The 16,178-nt window shown below is 34.1% G+C and overlaps 1 protein-coding gene across 6 annotated transcripts in view; it reads right to left on the bottom strand.

Annotated features, from left to right (window-relative positions):
• Nucleotides 1-2,662: 2,662 nt before the first annotated feature.
• NLGN1 (neuroligin 1) overlaps nt 2,663-16,178 on the bottom strand; it is an 858,351-nt gene continuing 844,835 nt past the window's right edge. For 4 of the 6 annotated variants that reach the window (XM_014546147.1, XM_005874301.2, XM_005874303.2 and 1 more), the window contains 3 exons: nt 10,260-10,472; nt 6,079-6,868; nt 2,663-5,290 (listed from right to left, as the gene is read on the bottom strand). In XM_014546147.1, the coding sequence (XP_014401633.1) occupies nt 4,468-5,290; nt 6,079-6,868; nt 10,260-10,472 (1,826 nt within the window). In that variant the 3' untranslated portion in view covers nt 2,663-4,467. The remainder of the gene's footprint in view (nt 5,291-6,078; nt 6,869-10,259; nt 10,473-16,178) is intronic. The other 2 variants (XM_014546148.1, XM_014546149.1) reach the window with 1 other exon arrangement.

Here is a 16,178-nt window from a genome sequence, read left to right as displayed (position 1 = left end):
TTAAATTCAAGAAAAGACCCTCCTAAATAAAATTTTCTTTTTGAAAACTTATAACATAGTCATCCTGTTGTATCAAGCTCTGTAAATTAAAAAAAAAAGGAAGACAATAAGGTTTATAAATAAAATACCAGGAAAAAAGGCACTTATGCCCTGCACATGGTTATTTCAATTTGTATAATCCACAACCCTTACCAAATGAAATTGATTTCTGGCCTGAAAACAAATACAGAAAAGTGCTCAAATCAAATCAGAATGCTTATGAAAAAGAATCAAGTTGTCTACCAAATATTTCACGTCAGTAGGAAATTTCTTCAGGAACTTCTGATGGAAAATTGCAGTGTATGTTGTTGTATCAAGTGCAGGGGAGGTATAAGGCTGTTGGAGGAATTCCCTTACTTTATTGACTAAAGAGCCAAAACAATTGTTGTTAACAGTAAAGCTTGACAAGATAATTAAATGAATAATAACAAAATCTCAGCGGGGAAGCGCCCATTAATTGGGTTTATTTGGGAGCATGTTTTCACAAGTATACCCAAATTACCTAATTTTCACTCACATTAAAAAGTGATAGTATATAACAACTAATTACTAGACATGAAGGAAAAGGCCAGTCTTTTGAACCAATCAAACAGAAGAAAACAAACACCAAAGAACTGCCATGATGTTTGACAGCTTCCTGAAAATCCCATTCATCATTTTGTCCTGTGAAATATTTCTGTGAAACTTGCCAAACAAAAGAATCCCAGTGATTTCTATATAGGAGTGTCTTTAAAGCTGGAACACATTTAACCACATTCTTTGTATCCTTTCAATATATTAATATGTGTGTCATTAAAAGAATGTCAACAGGTGAAATAACTGAGAAGGAAGGATTTGTTACAGATACAGCGAATGAGTTTTGGCATTTTTTAAAAAAAGAAAATCAGTACCATTCTGGTTTCCTGTTTAATATTACATATTTTTTTAATTGTTGCTGTTTTCATGCTGTACAGATCAAAAAAATCTAATTTATAGCATCATTATAACCAACGTTTAAATTTGACATGAATGAAATACTCCATACATTACTCAGATATTTTTGTGTTGAGCTGCTAGCATGATCTCTCCAAATTAAAATTAGATACATTTAATGCTTTAGCAAATGACTTTATAATTTCCATGAAGTTAATGATGAACCTCCTGATACATTTGTAGTACTCAACTAGATCTTGTTTAGTCAATATATTAAATAGAAATTTAAACTATGAAATGTGTCCCTTTTATTTCCACTCTCATACTCTGAAACAGCATTAATCTGTTGATAATGTTTGTATAAATATTAGCAGCCTTGACTTTGCAATTTAATCTGAAGCAGGGAAATCTAAATTAATAAGTAATGCCAAATATGTTCTTTTAATTTTGTGACTTACATTTTTTCCTAAAGAAAACTATCATCCAAATGAACACATTTTATACATATTGGTTAAAAATTAATAACAATATCCAAAATACTTCTTGCATTTAAAAATTATGTTTCAGCTTTAAAAACAGTGCTTAATGTTCTGTTTATTCTGGGACATTATTTTGCACTCGGAAAACTAGCTGCTGTAACTATAAAACTAGGAGCTAACACTCCTTCACAATGACTTTATCACGACTTGGGAACAGTTATACAACCTGGAACTGCTTTATCTTCCACAAAGTTGTTACTACATTAATTTAGAAAAAGGAATAGGGCTATGCTTTGTTTCCTTAACCATTTTCCCAAATTAATACAAAATAGATGTCAGTACAGATAGGTAGATTGATTGACAGATAAATTTAGAGCAACAGATAGGCAGATGGATATAAATACGGCCATCATTAAAATAGAATGTTTTGTTTTGCCAGGTGAAATAATGCATCTGAAAGATTCCATTCATACCTTATTTTGCCATCATTTCTATTTCTGTTTTTATCTTTTGTTTAATCAATATAGTAGAAGATGGTTTTCTGATTAAACAATATTGGAAATGCTAAATAATTGTTTTTACTGGTTTACATTGGCAATTCACAATCTAAAAGTATAACCACCCGAGGCAAAAAACTGCATGTAGATCATTCTGGATTTTGAAGAATTTTTGTTTCTAACATAGATTTTTATTTCAAGTTATGGATCAATATTTAAAATCTACTGACAGTTAACAATTAGAAGGAGTTATAAGCAAAGAAATTCCTTGAAATAGCAGATTTTATCTATTAGTGTCCGCTTAATATCTTGCTCAGCACTTTTAAATTCTCTTAGAAGGATAACTTTCTATCCATTACGTTATGATAGTTCAATCACCCTTAAAAATGAATCTAGCTATTCTTATTCCATGGAATGTCACCCATTTATTTCCAAGAGACCTTTTCCTCAATGATCAGAATTGGAACCTGGGATATTAATTGAAAACAATTGGCACATTTTATTTCCCATAAGAGGTATTTAAAAATACAAAGCTGATATGTTCCTGGGCTTATAAATTCATAATGTTAAAGTTTCATCAGTTTCATCTTAGATGAGACTTGCCTGGAAATCCATGGCGTGTTTTCTGAAGAAGTTACCTAAATGTCTTCAAAAATTCGATTGGTCTAGAAAAATGACTCTGAGACAGTCATGTTTCTTTTCTATTTTTTTTTAAAAAAAGACAAAACAGCAATAAACATTTTAGCTCTTTAATGAGCAAAGATCATGTCTCTTATCATTGGACTAATAGTCATTATCCAGTTTATCTTTATTTCACGCAATGACCAATGACATGGCCAAGATGTACAAAGTTTTTTTTCCATCAAGTAGTATACAATTGTTTTTTGTATAATAAGCTTTCATTCTTGAAAAAGAGTAACTGAAAAGAAAGGTTTCTGTTACTGCAGTTAGTTTGTCAGAGAAAGTTCTTTGCATTATCTTACAAACTATCAAAATTGCTAGTCATCTGAAAAAATGTAAAAAAAAATCACATAACTTTAGTCTAATAGAAATATAGTACAGGTAAGAGAGAAAGTATTTATCAGGATGTGCTCTTTAAGTCCATCTCATGTTTTAATATAAATGTACATCTGATTACATATACAAACATTTGGATAGGTCTGTGATATACTGTTACCGGTAAACAACAGGGGATGAAGAGTTCCCTGTGGTCTTAGAATATTCATTGAAAAGCACACGTACGTGTAAGACTAAAATCCCCCAGATGTTGTCTCTCTTAGGTTCTGCATCTACGTTGTACTCTACTGAGATTGCACGAGTAAATTCCAGTGACAGGACCTCAGTGAGAAAGATAAGTGGTGTGAGGAGGGACATAATTTTATATTGAATTATTAGTAGTAAACATTTTGTCATGCAACATGAGGAAATCAATTAACTGAGAGCTATAACCGGAGTGGTAATTTGGGGCATCCTCATTTCATAAAAGACTGTTGCAAGTAACTCTTTGGACACACTTCACCTTACCAGAGGAAACCAAATACAGAGTAACAAAAACCACAGCAAATTATGGATTCTATCACACATGTCCAATTAGGATTACATTTTTATAAATAATTTAGATGGGAATGAAAAGAACATTAAGAACACAGGAAGTTGTTTGTTCTGGGATTCATATCAGCGAGTATTCATCACTATACCTATAGTTTCTTCAAATACCTTTAAGAACTAATTCCTTCTATTATCAAAACTACTGTGAATTATTTAATTGTAATTACTTTTGCCCCTTAAAATCTTCTTTCGGTTCTGCCAATTGATGGAGGAAGCTCCTATTAAAGACTCCAATGGGATGAGAAGAATTTTAATTACGGCTTAATCAGCAGCACAGCCACCAAGCATATAGATTATCATGCACATCGTGCTAAAAATATCCAGTTTCCTGTATCCCCACAACTTTATACTGACAGCACTTATGTGATAATGTACCTGCCAGTCTTTAAACTTCTCTGTTTTACTGGCAAATTTCAGCATGAGCCTCCGCGAAGGCCATTAACAGCATTGGTGTTTTGTGTACTTATCCAAATATGTGAATATGGTCTACACAATAAAACGGCTCCAAATAAAAACTGGTGAAAATTATCTGACATTCCATTGGTGTGTCCCTTGTGCATATTCATGGTTGTTTTTTTATTTTTATTTGTTTTCTATTTCAGACATAGTTCTTTCCTGTTTGGTGTTCCACATGCCTAATTCCATTATGTAACATAAATCTTCAAAAAATTAATTCTTGAATGTGAATGAAAAAGTATCATTCAGAACAATTGCTTCAAGCAATTGAAATTCATTTTTAGAGTTGATTTGTGTATATATATATATATATACAATTCATTTTTTTCAAAACCCCCAAAGTCCTTGATATGTATATTCACATAATATTCCTCCTTATTTAAATAGTAAGAGTTTTGTAGGTTGAAAGCCAAGGAATCTTCAGTAATCTTTTACTGCAATCCATCAAAAAAATAGAGTTTGTTTCTGTTATCTGGCTATACCCTGGTTGTTGAATGTGAATGGGGGTGCGGATGGGGATGGGGCAGCGTATTGTTCTGTCCTCCGGTAAATGTATTGAATGTGTGTAAGGGTTGAATCCCTGGTATAGTGTTGGGAATCATTGTAATCGTGTTGGGTGTCATTAAGGGCACATCATCAGGTGACCTCCTCATAGCTAATGTGTAATCTGGGGGGCAGGCGGTCCGAAGAACCACCTCATGTGGATGGATGGACTCACATTCATGATCCAAATCAGTGTGCTTCATTTGGAGGGACATGATCTCCTCTTCTTGTGCATGGGTCAGATCGTTGGTGGTAGTACGCTGAGGGCTGCATCTCCTATGAACATCATGTCTCCTCTTATCCTTTTTGTAGTACAGGGCTGCAAATGCCAAGATGTTCAGAAACAGCAGTGATGCGCCAACTGCTATCGTCACGCTCAGCTCTGTTGAGTAGTCCCTCTGATCCACTGAAAATGGACTTGGTTGTTGTTTGGGATCATCCTGCTTGGCAGTGGGAAAGGCTGACGTGACAGGTACAGAATTTTTTCTCGTAGGTCTGAAAGTGATGTCCGTTGATGGCACTTTAGTTGTTGTAGAGGTATACTGAGAAATGTCATTGAGATTATGCAGATGAGGTACCAGCTCCAACCAGAGGTTCACCTTATTGGCTCTATAATGTTCTTTAACTCTTGGTTTTAATCCAATATGGAGATAAAGTTGATCTTTCTGGGAATATCTGGTCCATGCTACTTCTTCAAAGCGGTTGGGTTTGGTATGGATGAATTTTGTGTCTTGAGGAACTGGTTGATTTGGATCACTAAGAAAGAAAAAAGCAATTATGAGAACAAAATTATTTTATTCATTTTCTTACTAGAAATAGCACTAGGTTGACATCAAATTGAAGAGGTAATTCAGCCAGTCTTTTGAGTGTTTAGAAGTATAAATCCCATTGCAGGAAGATTGCTTGATGGATGATAATGTAATTTGAGTAAGCCTCACATTCTTTTATAAATGGGCTACTATCTACCCAAAGATTTCTAAATGTATGTACCTATTCATTGTCTCATAGGCAAACTAACAGAGACAGCATGGGGTAGTGGAAAAGATAACATTTGGAATTGGCAGGTGAGGATTTGAGTCCTAGTACTGCTACATAGTAGACATAATTAATATCTAGAAGAGGCTCTGATAGCCTCATCGCCCTTCTCTGTAAAATGGGTTTAATCTTACTTGTCATGCCCACCTAACAATGTAGTTGGCAGAATCAGAATCATATAGTATTGCAAATTGGAGAGCACTATAAAATAATATTTGTCACTATTGAGTAATAATAATGTCTTCCTCAAGTAAAACATCAAAATAAATTTAACTATTGAGTAGTGCAATATATATGTAAGCTTATTTAATAAACTTCTAAAAGGTAAGAACTAAGAAAGCACTAATTTTTGAAGCACCACAGTATAGAATTTTGAAGAAAAAAAAAGAAAGAATATCCTGCTGTTATTAATCTATTAAATCATTCGGGCACAAAATGTATATTATTTTTAAATGCTTAAAGGGATATTTTTATTACATTATAGAAAAGTTTATTCCTTAGGTACGTACCCAGTTTTAGCAAAATTTGTCCAGTATGTCATTACAACTGCACTCAGCATCACGTCATTTTTGGAGAAATTGCAAGGAAATAACTCTGTAGGTCCAATCATGGGGATTCCTAGTACATAGGGAACCTCATCTCCATGAGCTGCATCAGCCCATGCAGGAACCTGATCTGTTTGGCAATGATGGTAAAAGGCATAGAAATATGTAGGTGAACCAAAGTTTGAGTGAAGATCTGCTGTAGCAACAGCTGGTGCCACCCACTGATGGTCCGTAAACAAGGCCAATAATGTCTTCCTTCTGGTTTCGGGGTTATGACGGTCAGCCCAGTCAGTATACATGAATTTAATGGTTTCTCTCAAAACATCTTTGCCTTCCGGATATCCATATAAATTATCAACAAAATTGGAAACAGCAAAGTCAAAATCACTAGCTGATATACCATCATCACTATCTACTATATTTTCAACAAATTTTAATCCCTCTCCTTGGTTAACTCCTAACATTATATCATAGTTGAGAAATTCTCCTTGCTCCATCAATATCTGAGGGTCATCTGGTATTACATCACCATCAATCACAGGTCCAAAGGCTATGTGGTATCGTGCTGGTTGAATATCTTGGTCAACAAGTTCTTTGTAAGGCTTCTTCTGTAGGCATTCCACCAATTCTACTGTATCTGAAACATTGCAGCCAACTTTTGTGGCCAACATTCTAGCATATTTTGCAGGTTGGAAACTAACAGCCCAGCTGGAAAGGGCTGTTCCACTTTGAGCTATGGCTCGTTGAAAAAGTCCTATGGGAAAAACAACAAAGAATTTTAGATGACCTTTGAATAATGCTGTGGTAAAACAATAACATTAGATATTTCAGACGTGTATCTAAAAACCCAGATACAACTCAAGAACGAAAGATAAAGACATTTTTGCTTAAGAGAAGGCACATAAGGGCATCCCCAGGGTATAATGAATTAGAGAGGAGGACTACGTCTTCTGCTTTGAGTTGCAATCACTTTAGGGATCAAGAAGTTTAAATTGTGTCTGTCTCAAAGAGGAGAGGAGGAGAACATGTAACTACTAGTGGTAAAAAGGCCCACATTTGTCTGTGCTCATCATGGAAACACCTATGTTATTATCAAAGCCAACCAGATGGAACCAACTCTCTCCCTACTATCTCTTCATCAGACTCTCTGTTGTCTTTTGAGGATATTTCCTCCAGTTTGGCTGCATATGTCTTCCTTCAAAATGGCTCCAATGCTTGTTTTAATCAGATTTTATTTGAAAAAGAATTGTTCAGAGCTCACCTTGGGGCTGGGGATTTGCTAATACCCTGGGGATAGCCCTGAGGCACACAAAACAGAATATCACTGTAGACATACTCTTCCCAGCTTTTTGTGTCAGACATAGTATGCTGAATATTCATCTTTCAAACATAACATTTTCACTAGGTTAAAGAAAAAAACATCAGCAGAGGATTTTGTGGGGTGTGATTTAACTTCTTTCAGTTTTGAATGTGCACTGCTATGTTTTATCATAAAAAATGCAAAGTACATGGCCCGCTGCTTTTCACTTAATTGCATTTAAAAATTACAAATCACAGTCCCATATACAGTTTGATTAGAACTGCATGCCATTCAAATTTGCAGATGCACTTTATCTACCCATTAAGACATTTTCAAATAAAATCCTTGTGTTAAATTTATCTATTTTCTTTTTAAAAAGTACATTTGTTTCCATTTTCCAAATGCAGCTTTGTCGACTGGTTATTTAAACACATGCTCAGTTATTCATATGTGTTAAAGAGATAAGAACAGTTTTCACAAAGGTGCTAAAACAGTTTCTGAATTAGAAACAGAATTTTAGATTTTTCTCCAAATGCATATACATATTCAAAATGCAGTCTATAATATGTTCCTAGGTAATTCTAAAAACAATACTAATTTAAATTTGTTTTGGTTTCTGACATCTTTAAGAATATATTTTTAGTTTGCTAGAGCAAAGTATGCCAGAGTAAATGATATAAATACAGATAATTTCAAAAAATTATATAGGCTATGTGTCAACATTAGCTCAGAGAAATATTTGACTAATTAAAAACTTGACAACTAATATAAACCTTGTGATTTCTATAATATTTTTCCCCTTTAAGGGGCTTAATGACATTAACTATATATACCAAAAATGATTTTGCAGAAAATACCTATCATTAAATATAAATTGAACGATGCCACCTGGATGGTATTGGGAAAACGATATAGTTTATCATTAGTGAGAGTGCTTGTTGTGTGTACACAAGCTGTGGTTGACTTCTGGTTGATATAGGCCTAAGCATTGCTACAGCTCTGGGGAGTTTACAGACTTTAAAGTCTGTCTGTACTGGAGACAGAATTAGCCCGATGATTTCCAGACATCTCCCAATCAGGCAGCTTTGTGGAGATAGGCTTAGGACTAGATCAAACATAAGTCCACTTGTGTGGCCAGGTATGAACAGATTTCCTTGAAGAGGCTGATGGAATGCTGTATTGTTGACTGTATTGAGGCTGATGGACTGCTGTATTGTTGACTGTTTGCCATTTGCCACTGTTTACCACATCATCCATTGATAATTAGCAATGCTAGCCAATGAGCTAACTGATTCATCTTTTTATATGGAATGCTAGTTTTATACTGGCTGGAACTGGTTTGGGTGCCCATGTTTGCTTTACATTTAAAAAAAGTTTTAGAAAACCTGGGAGGAAAGAACATTTGCTATCAAATGACCCTAAGATCTAAACAGAATTAACCAATGTCAACCTAGATAAGATATTGGCTTACTATAGTCCCTAGCTAGAACTATATAATCTGTTCTTTTTTTAAAAAAAAAAAAAAACTCTGTTATTTCATAATAAGCCATTTCATTACCAACCAAATCTCTATACAATTGGCAATGTTCTCATATGTGCCATTTTTTCATCTCGAGTCAGAACTCTACTCCTACATATGAGATGTTACAGAAATGATGTCTATAAGTTAGGTCCATAATAATATATGATAAAATAATAATAAAAATAATAAGTAATATATGATTCTACAAATACATATACTCATTTAATTACTTGCTGATTTTTCAAAATTCCACATAAATGTATCTTTGATACCAAAAACAAATATCCTATATTTGGTGCTTACATCATAAAACTCAGACTTACAAATTAAGATGATTTATGAACACTTGACAATGTATATTTTATATATATATAAAATGACGAGAAGTACAAAATATAAGATGGCCTATGTTGATGTCTATTTTCTATCTTTCCATCTCTTATGTGTGTGAAATGGAAAGAAACTATTTGTTTTTGCAAACTTCTCCAATAAAACACTTTCTGTTCTTGAGGATACAAGTTAATGATGTAAGTTGAACGAATGACTAAACTCACGGTGAGATGGGAGTCAATAAAAAAACACACAACAACATAAGGAGCTTTGGGCAGGCACTTAAAAAGGGTATCAAGGCCAGAAAATGGAGACGAGAAAAATGTTTCGTGGGTTTAAGCAGCCTCAGTGCTCCATGCTGCTTTGCCAAGCTCTTGGAGGGAAAAACACTTTTGGAGTTGAAAATAGAAAAAAAGTACAAATTCAGACCTATTTTTTTTTTTAAATTGAAAGCTCTACTAGTGACCTTGATGCTTTGACAATTTTGGATCATGCATGCAAAATAATCAAACATCTATTCTCCCCTCAGGCAACAAGTGAAAATCTAATTTCTAGACAAACTAGCTTATAACTCCTTCTTTCTTACTAGCAAAGGGTTTTAAATGTCTATTGTCTCAAAAGTAGATTATACACAATCCTTAAATAAAAACACACCTTGTCTTTTATTTTGATTACTAAATAAACAGAGATAATAGAACTGTGAACATCCTTGAAATTCCCTAAAAATCATCCTTTGGAGAAAGGAAAAGTAACTGTGATGTGAACTATTCTGAAGTGTGCTTGAAAGGGCTTCCTTACCAAGCCCCACAGGAGACAGAAGGTTTGACAACAATCTGAGCATGCATAAAAGCTGAAGAAACAAAATTCTAAACAGTTATTGAGTTCAACCTGACACTCAGTTTGAACAGAGAAATATATACAGAGCATCACATACTACTGATGGTGGTGGCATGCAGACACCAAAATTGTCAAAATTTGCAACCTGCATAATACCTTTGGTTGAATTGCTCCAACGGTTACCTTCAGAATAATGGGATAAAGTCAGCAGATTGACACACGAACCCCCAGCGCCAGATCCAAAAACAGTGATTCTTAAGGGGTCACCACCAAAGAATCCAATGTTTTCACTAGTCCATCTTAAAGCCTGTATGAGATCAAGGAGTCCATAGTTTCCTTTTGCAGCCTGATCTCCTGTGCTCAAGAAACCTGGAAAATACAAATAAAAAGACACCTTAGAAACACCTTTTTGATTTGACATAAATCAAATCAGAATTAAATTTAAATATAACTGAAGCCTGTGTTCATCAAGATGAGTACATGTTTTTTAGTAAAAAAAAAAATTCCCACCAGAATAAAAAAAAAATTACTTTAGAAAGAATAGTAGAGACTAAAATTTGAAAATTGACATTTATCTTCCCCAAGTTATCCAGGTAATAGGCAACAAGGGGCAGATAAAGGGAATGAAAACATTCTGAGAGACCTCAGGGAGAGATTCTAGAGGCCAAGTTACTTGGTGGGGATATTTGGGACAGTATCATGGGGCACATGAGAATGTGCTTTCGCATAAAACACTGTGTCAAGTCCTCAGGTTGCTCATGGTCTAACATGGTTGGAATTTAAAGTATGTGCAGCAGAGTGCAGGATGTGAGGGTGGAGAACGTGTATTTTTCTAAAACTTGTGCATAAAATCATATGCAACTCTTTGCATATATGTGTATGTACATTTTCATCAATAATGGCCCATGGTTAAGAAATAATCACTGTTAGAGGTAATTTGAGACCACCTTTTGGAATACCTTAAATGCTAAACTGAGGATATTTGCACAATTAAAAAACAGTGTAGAAAGAAGGAGAAGGGATTAGTTAAAGAACATATGTGCATAACCTATAGACACAGACAACAGTGGTGATGGCCAGAGGGAAGGGGGGCAAAGGCTGAGTGGAGGTGGGAAAAGGAGGAAAAAATGGGGGCATCTATAATAGTGTCAACAATAAAAATAAAGTAAAAAAAAGTGTAGAATAATTGAAGATTTTTGAAAAGTTCTGATTCATATTTCTGGAATGTTTAAAGCTCTGCTTTCTAGTGAATCTGATAATGAGGAGACGTGTACTAATATATTGCACAATGAAAAGAATGGCATAGGGGAGAGGTTGTAGGGGTCTGAATTGACAGGGTGGAAAAGGCAATTGAAAAAAAGGAGATGGGTCCCATTTGTTTTGTCTTTCTTTTGTTTCCTTTGCCCAATATCAGAAAAAATATTGCTATAAGAAATGTCCAAGATTTTACTGCCTGCGTTTTCCTCTAAGATTTTTATGGTTTCAAGTCTAACATTTAACTAAAAAGTTTTTGCACAGCAAAGAAAAATATCAACCAAATGAAAAAACAACCCACTGAATGGGAGAACATATTTGCCAATGATACATCTCGGCTGTAAAAAAAGAAGGAAATCTTATCCTTTTGGGACAGCATGGATGGAGCTGGAGAGCATTATGCTAACTGAAATAAGCCAATCTGAGAAACACAAGTACCACTCATATGTAGAATTTAATGAACAAAATAAACTAATAAACAAAATAGAAATAGACTTATAGATAGAGAACAGACTGACAGCTATCAGAGGAGGGGGAAGTGGGGGGAGGTTGGGTGAGAAAGGTGAAGGGATTAAAAACACACACAATATATTCATAGACACAGACAACTGTATGGTTATTACCAGAGGGAAAAGGAGGTAGGGGGAGACAGAAGAAGGTAAATGGGGGATAAATGGTGATGGAAGAAGAATTGATCCAGAGTGATGGAACACACAATACAATGTGCAGATGATGTACTATAGAATTATACACCTGAAATCTATATAATTTTATTAACCAACTAGAGGCCTGGTGCACGAAATTTGTGCACTCGACGGATGCGGGGGGAGGAAGTCCCTCAGCTTGGCCTGTGCCCTCTTGTAGTCCGGGATCCCTCGGGGGATGTCTGACTGATGGCTTAGGCCCATGCCCCGCCGGCAGTCAGACACCCTTAGCGCTGCCCTGGATGCGGGTGAGGCTCCCACCACTGCCGCTGCGCTAACCAGCCATGAGCCCAGCTCAGGGCTTCTGGCTGAGTGGCACTCGCCCTGTGGGAGCGCACTGAACACCAGGGGTCAGCTTCTGCATCGAGCGTCCACCCCCTGGTGGTCAGTGTGCATCATAGTGACTGGTTGTTCTGCCGTTTGGTCAATTTGCATATTAGCATTTTATCATATAGGATGTCATCCCAATAAATTCAATAAAAAATTAAATAAATAAATAAAATTTTTTAAAATAAACAAAAGGAGATAGAGGAAATATGGTGGCAGTAACAGCTGAATGACATCCTTATGTAGTAGTAGGTTCTAGAATAATATTTTTTCATGCTATGTCACTATAATAGTGACATGCCATAATAGGAACTTAACTCTTGTTTATATCAATTAGCCTGTGGTAAAATTGGCTTTGTTATAGGTCATTTCCCTTAAAGTCACAGAACCTATTGATGACATTAAGTGAGGACTTACCATATATTAAAGTTATAGAGAAAAGAATAAAAAATATTACTTTTATAACACTATAAGCATATTCATTCATTTTCCTGACAATAGTTTTTATACTATATTTGTTATAACTTTTAAAATGAACATCTACTCTAATATACTTCTGCATTTGGAATAAATTTGGTAGAAAATATAAAAAGTATTTCATAAAATATTCCATTTTATAGACTATTTGTATATTATGTAGAACATATTTTGAGATATATTACATGTAAATTGGTTAATTATATTCAATTAATTAATTTCCAAACTCAACAAATTTATAGAATTAATTTTTAAAAATTGAATTTATTCCTTTATTGCAGAGCCATCATAGAAACTCAACATAATGGGTCAATTTAATGGTAAAAATTATTTAATCCAAATTGTAAAAATGTACTTCACAATTACATTTGTGAAAACTAGGCTGTTATAACAATACCTATCAAATGAGTAAAATCCATCTATACCCACAATGAATCTATGGACAAGAAGTTCTTTAGGATCATCATAGCAAGCAACAGATTTTGACAAATATGAAGAAATGCAGATGATTAGTTCTTCTTTCCTTACAAGAATTAAAATTCTAAGGAAAAAACCCCCACTATAATCTCTACTCTATTGTGCACATATACATGTGCATGTATGTATGTATTTGTGTGTGTGTATAATGCTGAAATATTAAATCATCCTTGAGATGGAGATTGACTTTTAAAAAAATAGGTTCCAATTAAAGATAGCTTTCTGGTCACACTCATTACTTTTTATTGAATCTGCATAACAATGTAAGGAAATTTTCATGGGATCTTTTTATATAAAAGCACTTTCAAATACTCAATGGTCATATAAATGAGCATATTAAAATACAATACAAAAACATGACAGGGAACTCTTTTAACTCTATTAAGTGAATTTTGGTGTAAAACCTGTTAGCTTAAGCTCCTGAAGGAACTTATGACACGACTGATAGAACAAACCCTGAAAACAACATTATGAAAAGATTATTGTGCATTAGATAGTAAGGCTTTTGAAGGATAAAGGAGGCGTGAGTGAGTGTGTGTGTGTGTTAGAGAGAAAATGAATGAAAGGAAAGCACACTCTAGGTAGTAATAAACTATAATTCTATTTTCACAAATATGGTATATTCAGAGAGAAATTTGATTTTTGAATACAGCTTATGTCACTCAGGACAGAACCCTGGATATGTATTTAATTCCTCTTGAAATAATACTGAATAACTCCAGTTTCATTCAAATACATCTACATTCATACAAAATTGACTTATTAATAAAATAATTGTCATTCAATATGGAACATGTAGAGAACCATTGTGATAAGATTATTTGTCCCTACATTAACTGAATAGTATCCCTTTTATAAGGCACACCAATTTTAACCACTCTGGCAGATTGGTCAAATATAAGAATTCTACAAAAAACATGTCAGTTCTCTGAAGAGTAACTTCTACTTTATATATAATTTAAAGAAATCTTGTAGCATCTTCAAAAAATTAAACAAAATGGACTGAATTCAAAAATTGTACTCTTAAGTATTGCACGGAAAGCAAAGCAAATCATGGGTAAAAGATGGTGTCCTAAACTTCGAATGTGCAAGCTACTCTGTCAAGCTCTAATTTTACCTATTGGTACTGAATTGAATTGCCCTCATTCTTGGCTTCTATATCATGGGTATGCTGGTTTATCTATCTATCATCTATCTATCTTTTCAACTAAAATAGAGAGAATGTATAGAGCCACTAAGAATTTTATATTAGAAAAAACTAGTTGCTGCCTTTACTAAGGCCAGCAAACCAACCAAATTATATCGCTTTAGACCTGATAAACTGATGCTACATGATTGCATGAATTCTTTGATTTCTGATGCTATAATTAAATAAAACTGTAGCTCAGCTAAGAACACAAAATAAGAAAAGTTAAATAAATCACTGCCTCAGAAGAGACAGTTTGCTAATTACCTAAGTGATGTGCATTGGCAGCATTCTTTATACCTTGTCATCCAATGAAATACTTTATTCATTTAAAGTTCTGTTTTAAAATTGTTAGCTTTGGTTTCCTTAACAGCAGAATCATTTCAGATCACTCTAGTTGGAACTTTATACTGCACTGCTCAACTATAGTCTAGCCATAGCAAAACTCAACTTTGCAAAAGATCTGGAAGTGTTGCTTTGGAAAAGGTTGTTTCCTTAGTATCACTGAAATTATTCTTAACAGATCGTCATTCACATTATCTGGCCTTTCCTGACCTTCAATTGGAAGCTCCTAGAGTGTGTGATTAATTGATATCCTAACATACCAGCACATTATTTTTTTTAAGATAGAACAATAATGATTATAAAATAAACAACAAGCTCTTCTCCTTTTTGGGGGTATATATATGTGTATGTGGGGGGAAAGTAGCAGAATTTTTCAGAAAAAAATCAACTAATTTACTTGACTCAAATATAAAACCTTGACAAATATTACATTAGAAATTAAAACAAACTTTAAAAATTCATAATTACTATTATGCCAAGAATTATTTTACCAGCTCGTTGTATCCACTACAGTTATCATTCAACTATGTGTTCAACCAGAATTTCTTTAATAGCATTCTTTTCACTTAAAAAGTCATTCTATTAAAAAACATCTTCAATTATTGTTCTGCATGGAACTACTAGTTCTACTGACCTAATTAAATTTACAGAGCAGATTTGGCCTCCATTTGATATTTACTAGACCTAGAAACTAGGATTACTTCCAGGTGTTAGAAAAAACATTAGCATGGAAAAATCAAATAAATTGAGTAAGGGGAAAATAAAGACATAAATATTGTGATCAAAGTACTGGCTTGGACTACTGATGTCTACAGAACTCAGATAGCTCTCTGATAGGAAGACTTGAAAGGGTACGGGGCGGGGGGGGGAGCTAAGTTATCTGGCAGCAGCCCTGCAGTTTATTGGTTGATCCAATTTATATTTAAGTCTCTTACACACAAACTTATAGGCAATGTCTTTGAATGTAAAACAAAAAGAAAGCAGAGTGATTCTCCATTGAAAAATGATCCGAATGTATTCAATGAAGAAACTGAGAGTAGGAACAATACCGACTGTTTACATTTGAAGTGACATCTAGAATGTCAGAAATTTAAGACATCAGTGATTCTATACTGTAGTTGTGCTTTCTTTTTGGTGGGAAGGGGAAATATGAATAACTATGTTTATGGTGCTTAACTTCTGGAAGTTTTAAACAGAATATACAGGGGGTCCCTAAAAATGTATACACACTTTTTTTCTGATAGCTCAATTGATATTCCTTTCTTTTCAGGTTTAACCTGTTATAATTAATAATTATTCAAAGTG

This window comes from Myotis brandtii, unplaced genomic scaffold, assembly GCF_000412655.1.
Source record: "Myotis brandtii unplaced genomic scaffold, ASM41265v1 scaffold432, whole genome shotgun sequence".
In the NCBI taxonomy this organism is placed as follows: Eukaryota; Metazoa; Chordata; class Mammalia; order Chiroptera; family Vespertilionidae; genus Myotis; species Myotis brandtii.
The sequence above is the reverse complement of the archived record's forward strand: the minus strand, read 5'-3'. Positions and strand labels throughout refer to the sequence as shown.